The sequence below is a fragment of the Erinaceus europaeus genome, chromosome 7, assembly GCF_950295315.1.
Source record: "Erinaceus europaeus chromosome 7, mEriEur2.1, whole genome shotgun sequence".
Taxonomy (NCBI): domain Eukaryota; kingdom Metazoa; phylum Chordata; class Mammalia; order Eulipotyphla; family Erinaceidae; genus Erinaceus; species Erinaceus europaeus.
In genome coordinates this window covers 23,414,820-23,424,836 of record NC_080168.1, presented here as the reverse complement: position 1 = coordinate 23,424,836, position 10,017 = coordinate 23,414,820, and the positions used below count along the sequence as shown (strand labels likewise).

At 35.9% G+C, this 10,017-nt stretch overlaps 1 protein-coding gene across 2 annotated transcripts in view; it reads right to left on the bottom strand.

The window, feature by feature from the left end:
• Positions 1–5,801: 5,801 nt before the first annotated feature.
• The window catches only part of ERBB4 (erb-b2 receptor tyrosine kinase 4), a 1,141,529-nt gene continuing 1,137,313 nt past the window's right edge, over positions 5,802–10,017 (bottom strand). For both annotated transcript variants that reach the window (XM_007524518.3, XM_007524517.3), the window contains exons 27-28: positions 9,471–9,768; positions 5,802–8,536 (exon numbers count right to left, since the gene is read on the bottom strand). In XM_007524518.3, the coding sequence (XP_007524580.2) occupies positions 8,091–8,536; positions 9,471–9,768 (744 nt within the window). In that variant the 3' untranslated portion in view covers positions 5,802–8,090. The remainder of the gene's footprint in view (positions 8,537–9,470; positions 9,769–10,017) is intronic.

The window sequence follows — 10,017 nt, the reverse complement described above, 5'->3', positions numbered from 1 at the left end:
CTGCTGAGCAGACTGGAGGCACCCGGGCTGGAAAATACTGGCAGGGAGAGTGGGATGATGAAACAGTCCAGGGTTCAGCCCACTGGCCTACCAAGGGCCAGTCCAGGGCTCAAATCCCCCAGCAGGATCCCTTTTCCTGCTTTCACAGGGGGAATTTTCTTTATGTCACATCTGGGGTTGGCACGCTGGTAGTGGGCCAGAGGCACTTGTGCTGCAAAAGCCTGACAGGGGGCTGCTGGATGGCCAACCAGTGCTGAGTGGGAGAGAATAGTGGGCTCTGTCAGGTGCCTATAAGTAGGGAGTGAGGACACATCAGTCCCTCGGCTTTGCTTTTACCTTTCAGGCTGCAGGTCCCAGGGCTGGTACTTCTTTACAAAAAAATAGTTAACATTAATGATATACACACACTTGTGCAAAAAAATTACATTTTCTCATCCTGAGATTTTTAAATCTACAGAAAAATCTTTCCCAGTTGACTTTTATTATAAGAAATTCCTGACAGAAAAGAGAACATTTGTTCCATATTTTATTGAATTTCATTTATATTAAATTAAAAATATATTTCTGACAGATTCATGTAACAAAAAGGCAGAACAGTTTTCAAATTGTTCAGCTGGGATGATCAGTACAGAATGAGGCAAAGCAGGTCGCATTCTATAATTGACTTGTACAGGTACAATTCTCTCTCAAGAGTCAAGTGAGGATCCTTGAGAACTAACTGAAAAGCCTAATTACAGAAATTTAAATGCTGTTTCTCCCTCATTCTCAAAGAACAACAGAAATTGGGGAAGACGAGAATGGGGTAAGGGTTGGTGGAGCAGAGAGAATAAGGGAAATTATACTAAAAATATACTACCATTAAAAAAGTTAGTATGTGTTAAGTGCATAATCCTTCATAGATAAAATAGAAAATAAATCAAAATAACATCACACCACACACAATTGGCATGTCCTATTGTGTAAGCGAGTGCAGAGGTTGAACACATCACAATAGTGCTGCACACAGAATCACAAGTAATGTCCAATGATAATGTCCAACCAAAAGGAAACCATCACAAGCTGATTACTTATATACAAATCAACCCTAAGGACAATTATGTTCCAAATAAAGATGTCCACAAAAGAAAATCAAAGCAACATTACCTTATTTACAAATGCAACTAGCCATGTCTTTAACAAGCTATAAAAATACTATTAACATTTCCAAACATACAGTAGTATTTTTTTTGTTTGTTTTCTTTTTTTCAAAAAGGCAGCTAACTTTGAACACTGGGATTTAAATGAAACTTTGATGACTTGCCAGCTATGTGTTTTTCTACCCTATCCTTAGAAGATACTTCACAAGAAAGAGGGCTTGTTTTCTGTTTATGGGTTAAGAACATAAGGAAATGAGTACAAATACATACAATATCATACGCCTCTGCCTTTTTGGAGAAAGTGTCTCCTTTTATCACCTGAATTGATCTTCGTCGACTCCTTGGATGCATGCATGAATGATCGAAAAGAGATTGGAAGTCACATCCCCCCCCCCTTTTTTTGTGCTATGAGTTGTTTTGGAGACAGATCTCATTTTCATCTGATCTTATTATAACAATGCTCAAGAGTAATGAATATTACACAAACCATGGGGAGATGCAGTTTCCACATACAGTGATGCGAATCCCTATGGCTCACTTGAGGTCCACATTCAAAGTCAGCTGCCCCTCACTCACACAGCTGCTCAGTTTAATAATCGACCCATTTAACAGGAGTACCGATTTATGCTACATACTTCAAAGTACCTTACTTTAAAAGAACAGCTTACATATCTACATTTAGAAAATACTTTTTGTAGTTGATTACTGGAGTAATCACAAAAAGGTTCTTGGAGTGCTATGGTGTAATTCCCTCACTCCCCCCTCCCAGCCCCTGAGAGATCCAGAAATATACAGGAAAGTGACTCTCACTTTACAGAAAAGGTAAACCCCCCGTTAACTGAAAGATCTGGAAATCCTACTTGAAAACCAGAATAGTGACATAGGAGGTATGATCAGTTTTCTTTCAAAAGGACTGCAGGCCAGGGGAGAACATTTATACACAGGGGTAAAATTAGCAGTAAAGGCAAGGTGGTTTGGCCAAGTGAGTCTTCTGCCTACAGGCATGTATGGAACTTTGTTTTCTTACATTTGTATATGTATACAAATATAACCACTTCTTGTAGGCAAACTCCCTAGAGTACTGAATGAATAAAAAAGTTCTTAAAGAATAAAAGTAGAAATAATGACAATTTAAGACAACATGTATTTTCATAAAAGCGTATTAGAAGTTATGCCCTCATAACATATCTGTCTGGTTAAATGGTCCTATGAAGAACTACAGGTGGTTCCCAAAGCTAAATAGCCTTTACTTTTAATGATAAGACTTTGTGAAAAAAAATTAAAGTACAGCAGCTGTAACTTATTTGGAGTTAGGAATAAGTTAATTTGCTGATAAGCTATACTTTACTCTGTAAAATATGGAAAGATTAAACCGAAAACCAAGGATATGTGTGCTTATGTGAATCTTAAGTTCATCACAGGGCTAACATCTCAAATTCTTAAAGATGACATAAATATTTAATATTTGTGGAAAACACATCTTTTAATATCATGATCTATGTAATGTGCTGTGATTTGAGGAATAACTTTAACAATATCCAGATTGCTAGACTCTCTTATAGAAAAAGTCATGTGTTGGAGGGCAGAGGGCAAGTCAGTATTTCACTGACTAGTGGGGTGTGGGACCTCAGAGATCCACTATGGCTTAATCGGTACAGCATCAAGAGGGCCATTTTAAACTAGGGTGGTTGTAAAGTAAAGACAATAAAGGCATTTGCGATCATGGGAAAGAATTAAGGGTAGTATTTACCTCTAAGGTCCAGAGAGAAATGAGTTGTTCTATGATTTCTAATAAAGTAATCACTTACTTAAAAAGCCTACTGTTAGAGTGAATTTGCTCGTCAATTTGGGAGTTTAAGAGTGTTTTCAGTTCCTGACTAGAACAGCCTTTTATTTTCCTGTTGAAAATATCACCTGCTCAGGCTGAGGTGGGATAGGGATCTATAGTAGTGACAGCCTACATTTTTGCACCTCTACAAAATTACTAGGATTTGTTTATAGGGAATTATTAATTGTCTGGAGTTACAGCTGTTTCACATAGATATTTTTAATGGAAAGAATAAAGCAGCCTATGGTGTTAAAAGCCATTGTCCATATTAAGACATGACTTTCTTATCCAACATGGTGCCTACATTAGTTCCATGCTTGCCTGAAGGAGATAACTACACTTGAAAAGGTATCTCTGGGATTGGAAGTAACTTTACTAGTTCTACCCAAAGGTATAAAAGTGGTCCCACTATATCAAGATATCTAATAATGCTATTGTTTTGAAATTATCCCCAGTCTGTATCTGTGCCTTATTCACTCTTAAGCAAATGGCAGTTAAGAGACATGAATCTGTCTTTATGTGTTTACATGAGTATAAAGCTGCCCTTCAAAGTGTATATACACAAAGAGAGATGCAGAGAATTCTCTGTCAATCACATATACAGAAGTTCACTTATCTGGTTGTATAGCAACTAGAAATTTATACACCTAGGTATCTCCTTTATCCTATTCAAAATCATTAGTCAAGTAGCTAGAGCCAAAATAATGGGAATCAAGAAATTTGAGATGATTGGTTTAGCGTATAATTATCAAGCTATTACTAATTAATTCTTTTCTTTTTTTTTTTTTTTAGGAAAATGGAGTATGTAGGGAATGTTACAAATTAAATGTAATTTTCTTGTACACTATATGGCACTGTTCAGATTTTATCTCTACATAAGGTAATAGAAAATTTAAATCCCCTTTATTTTGATGACTTCCTTCTTAATATTAAATATAACACTTGCCTGTTAAACCTTAAATGATGGTTGGTGGTTGCAAAAAGTTTTTTCTAATTATTATTATTACTTTTACATTAGTAAGTTTTATTTTTTAAGAGAATTATAGAATGAGAAAAAAAACGGTAATGCTTTAAAGCAAGTTTTCACAAGTGGATCCAGCTCTAAATAGGCCTACTTTCCACTACACCTAACAAATAACAACTTTAAGTGGCAAACTTATCTTTTCCTATGCAAAATACACCCTGTACTTCATGTCCTGCATTTAATTTTGTGGCATTGTATTTTATGGTTAGTTTTCTACTTGATTTACTTAATAATATTAAAATCACTTCAAGTCTGATAACTAAATCTACATCTTACAACACTATCAAAGTTCTCCCCAGTTATACATATGCTTTCATGATCACCTTTTCTATTACCTTATGAACTACTTATACTAGTTAAATAATCAACAATTATAGATGAATGGATAGTTCAAGTTTCAAAATAAAGGTTAGATAGCTCTAGAAAAACTTGTATTTACATCCTTCCCTGTCAGGCAGAATTCGTTTTTTTATTTTTATTTTATTTTTTTACTTTTGACACTTTAGGAAGCATATTAACAACCCCTCCAACTTCATCTAGCACCAGAACCTCTCCTTCTCCCCTTATTTTTACTATACTATTTTCATCATTGACACTACATAGTCCTTCTATCATGTCATGTTTTAGAAGGCAGTAGCACATACAATAACTCTTAGGAGAACACGACTTCTTTCCTTATGGTACAGATACATTCATTCTTCTTGGTCTATACTATGAAAGAATTTTGTATTTTTTAAATTTGTATGCCTTCATCAGATCTGAGTTTTTATACTGTCTTTAATGGTATTTAAGAATATTGTTTGAAAAAAAACTGTCAACACTCAGAAAGCCTATAACTGTACTGCAATGTGAGCACATCTCTGAGAGCAAGAAGTTTTGCGGCTCTGGTCCAACCAGATTCATAAGACAACTTTTCTCGTCTGCCTAAGAACTATTACTTTAAACAACTGTTTTTTGTTTTTGTTGTTTTATATGGGGTTCCCCCAAAACAGTTACAGTTTTACCATAGGGTTAAAGCTATGAAATGTGGTCATTTAAAAATACAGTCTGTGTATAAATTTACTAAGAAAAAAAAACCAACAATAAAAACAACAAAATCCTCTCATATTTACTTACTTTATGCTGCCTATTTTTATTGACATAGCTAGTTTCTGAATTCTGATATTTGTTTATTTTTGTACACTTTAGTAGGCATTTTGAAATTCACTCTATTGAATGTAGTAAGTTCTTTGGAACAAGTGAAACTCATTTTCCCCTCCTCATTATACCCTCTGAAATATGTTCTTTTGAGGGGTACATACACACGCTAAACACTAAAACAGCTGAAATAAATATATGTCATTAAAACCACACAAAAAAGTAGACTTGTAGTCATTGCAGATTATAGTTGCATCTACTCCAGTTGTCAATCGGAGATTAACTGATACCTATGAAATCCTGTGTTCTCAGTAGGAAAGACACTATAATTTCTCAGTATATTTTAACCTAACAGTAATTTTCTATCCTTCTACAAAATAACTGCTTTCCATATACCAGCAGAAACCATATGAACATAGTAAGTCACAATTAAAAAAAAAATCAAAGTTTAATATCTAACAATGGTGCTGTTAGTGTGAGATAGGTATTAATTTATCTAAGAGAGGTCGATAGTCAGATATTCTTAAATACCAATGTGAGGGAACCCTTTACCAGGAAATTCTCCTGAGTAATGGGAAATCCTAGAGCTGTTGAACTGTGGCTTTTGAGTCATCCTATGTCATCCACACTAGGAAATTCATGGTTGAATTTCACAAACTTCTATCCTGCGCTCTCTCTCTCTCTCTCTTTTAGCTTACCTGACTTTGAAATTTAGGAAGAAACCAAACCTAATGCTTCCAAGTTTCTTGGTCAAAGACTGACATTTGCTTTTGATTTAATGATCTTGTTAGAAACCAAATAGGACAATTAGGTAGTGATGCAATGTATTTCTAGACCAATCTGTATACATGAAGAACAGTTCAGTCACCCGAATAATTTATCATTAATGCCCTAGATGACATCACAGGAGATCTTTTAATAAGCAGCTGATTTTGTGAACGACTGCTCACAAAACTGTCTATGCAGTCTTTTCCCATGAACTTACGGAGAAATTAAAATGTCACTCCAAATAAATCTAGACTGTGTAGTTTTAACGTAAGGTATGTGACTGCATTTATCTACATGTTCCTTACTGACATATTGACATTGCTTCTAGTAGACTTTACTAATGGAGATTTTTAGTGTAAGATTTCTATTTTAAGACTAAAATTTGACACAATACATTAGAAGTTTTTTTTTAATCCAAATGCAGAATTTCTTAGAAAAAAGATACTTATATGTATTTTTTTTTCTAGTTACTGACCTGAGTGAGGTCCCTTCTTCCTAGAGATTCATTCTGTCATTTGTTCCCATTACTTTTGATGACTACATAGATGTTATTTTATAATGATATACAATAAATATGGTTCTAGGACAATAATGTCATGTTTGAAAAAACACTATATAATGTATCAAAAATTAGTATGTTGGATATTCAAATTACACAGGATGATTTTTCATGTTTATTTACAGACTTTTTTTTTTTACCCAGTAGCTAATCTATAAACTATGGATGCTGTGTATTGTTTTACTATACCAATTCATGTACAAAGAATAACCTTCTACTTAATAGAGTCTAATACTAGAAACTCCATTTATCTAAGTCAGCTTTTACTTGTGTTTCTTTATATGGAATATATGAACTGGGTAACTTTCTTGTGTAGCAAAAGTGGTAGATTATCACATGTAGATAATGAGCTGGCCTTCTCAATATAATCCCTGGATACTGTTCTAAAGTCCTAAGTTTCTCAGTTTGGTATTTCCAGTCTTTCTTTATAGCTTAGCTGATTAAAAAAAATGTAATCAAATTAATTATTTTGCTGGTTACTTTCATATTGCTTCATTCAATATCCAAAATGGAGTCCATAAAGAGAATAGGTAAAATTACAGATGATGTGCAAACTACACTTCTGAGCATTTTCCAAGTAGACATCCCCAATCCAGTGTGTTACTTCTAGTTCAATGGATTTGCTATTGAACCAGCCCTGGCAATATCAGTAGTTTACATGAACCACACAAAACTGTCTCTTAGTTTCCCTTCAACTCTTAACATTGTCAACTGCTTATCAAGTACTGTCCTTTAAAGAGAAGAACATGTTGAAGAATGTAAAGGAATTGGGGGGAGTATGTATTCAATAATGCAAACCATGAAGATTAGATTTAACATGGCTAATAGCTTGACCATCCCACATCTAGTTTAAAAACTGGAAACAGTGATTATTTCACCATTCTAAAATACTTTAACTCTGTCAACTTAGAGAAACACATAAGAAGCTCTGATGTGACAACTTGAAATTGAAGTTAAAGTTAAAATATAATAAGACGTAAGATGAAAGCACATAGCAAAACAAAAGAAAAAAAAAGCAATAGCAAAAAAGCCTTCTAAATATAATGGCTATGGGTAACACTGGCGGTGAGTCAAAAATTTATGAAAGCTGAGTTGGCCACTTTTGTTTTTTAAGGATAAAAACCACTGAAGAAGAAAAAGAAAGACTGGGTTCTCAAACTCAGCTATTATCACTTATTACTAAAAAAAATATTAAAGGTTTTGTTCCACTGCAAATTTATAAGGAATTTCAGGATGCTTAAAATAAACCAGCTCCTGTATGTAGAAACAGAACATGTCTTTCAAGCAGCTACAATAAACAAAAAAAATTGCGAGGAAAAAAAGTTGAGAATTAATTTGACAGCAGGCAGTTTTGCCTGATATTTGCTGGTCTTTCTCTCTAGCTGTTTAGCTGTTTCAGTTTCTTGACCAACCCATGCAGAGAAATGAAGAAACAGTGTGGTTCTTCCTGTCTTTCTCTTCAAGTTCTTGCTTCTACTGTTCAAGTTAAATACTCACATAACTAGCATTAAATCTCTATTTCTTCCACTGGGAAGTGTCAGAACTACTGGCCTTGGTAATAGAAGGAAGACCACAAGAGAAAGAGAGGCAGTAGAGAAATTGGAATGGGCCTGTCTCTCCACCTTTAAACAAGGAGGTTTACACCACAGTATTTCGGTGTCTGTAGGGTGGAGGAGGCAGCACAGTGCCTGGCTTGAGGGAGAACTCAGAGAGGTATTCAGGATTCTCTGCCACAATAGGCCGGATGCGTCCATTTTGTTTATAAAAATATTTTGTGCTGTACTCCTGCAGGTAGTCTGGGTGCTGAAGGGTACTCCGAGGGGGCAGGCTGTGGTTCCAGTAGTCAGGGTTGTCGAATGCTTTCTTGGCCTTCTCTGGCACACATAGTATGTTGTTCTTCAGATACTCGGCACCCCCCAAGGCATTGGCAAAGGTGTTGAGGTACAGTGGCTCATTCACATACTCATCCTCTGCCTTGGGGGGACCACTGGAAGCATTGTGATATTCAGGATTATCCAAACCTTGAAGATCTCCATTTTTTCTCCGAGAAACAAAAGGATTCTCTTCCACAGGGTTCAGGTATTCTGATGGAATACAAAAAAAATAAGAGTTTCAGCATCTACTCTCTGAGAAATACTAAGTGGTCAAAGGTGCTACAGAATGGTTCATCTTGTCCAGAGTAATAAAGCCATAGATTTGTTTTCAGGATTTCTCACTAGCACTATGTTGCCTGTTATTGTTACCATGTGAAGTAAAAAAAAAAAAAAAAAAAAAAGAGGAATGAGTCAAAAATACTAATGGCTAACCAAAGCCCAAAGCATCAGCATGGACAGGATCAGTGGTTCCACTCCCCAGATGTTTCCTTTGTTCCATTTACATTGAGCTCATATATATATATATATATATATAGTCACCCAGTTGTTTAAAACTTCCTTCCTTCCTTCCTTCCTTCCTTCCTTCCTTCCTTCCTTGCATCCTTCCTTTTTTCCTACATTTCTTGTTGAATTAAGTGCTTACACAGGTAAGAAGTTTGATTTCACTACTCTGGAAAACTTTTAAATTCAGATAAAGATTAAAAAAAAAAGGAGAAAGAGGGGGGAGGGAGAGAGAGGGAGAGGGAGAGGGAGAGGGAGAGGGATGGCTGCCAGGAGCAGTGGTTGATACTGCTGGCGCTGAGCCTAGCAATAACCCTGGTGGCAAAAAAAAAAAAAATATATATATATATATATATATATTTGTAGTACTATTTCACAAACTTGATTGTACATAAAAGTCACCTATACGGTCTTGTTAAAATGCAGAATCCTATGCAGATGAGGTCCAAGGTTTTGCCTTCTAGTAAATCTAGAGGCTGTGGATGCTGTTGGTTCAGCTAGCATATACCCACTAGCAACAACCCAGGCCATTCCCGGGACTGTGAAGCACTCCACTGACTTGTGAAATTCTCTTGTATAATTTGGTAGTGTAGATGAATGTGAATGCTAAGTGGTAATCATTTCTGGATATCCTTTCTTTTACCTTGTTTGGGTTTGTCACGCATAGGAGTCATATAACCTTCTTCATCCAGCTCTCCTCTTGGACTCCGTTCCTGGGCAAACACTGTGGGGTCAGCACTGTACCTCTGAGTGCTGCTGTCTTCTTGGACATGGGGTGTCACTGACTTGCGCAGGGTGCCATTACAGCAGGAGTCATCAAAAATCTCAGCTGTTGCCCCTTGCGCAACTGGGGCTTCTGGAATTGTGCTGGTTGTGGCTCGATAGGGCGCAGGCACCCCTTGCTCTGCAGCAAATCCTCCATCTCGGTACACGAACTGGTTCTGTCAATGAATGGCGGTTGTTATAATATATCGTTAGTACATATACCTACACAGTTAAAAGTACAAGGAAGCTTCTCTTTCAGAAAGAAGATAGAGATTTTTATCGAAGGTTATTTTCCTAATGACTAACAGTCTGAGTTGTAGACTAGAAGCATTCAAAGTTTTTTTTTTTTTTTTCTGAAAAAGCTAATCATGGGAAAACAATTTGGAAATACCTATTTTTAATTCTACTAAAACAGTCCAATAGAA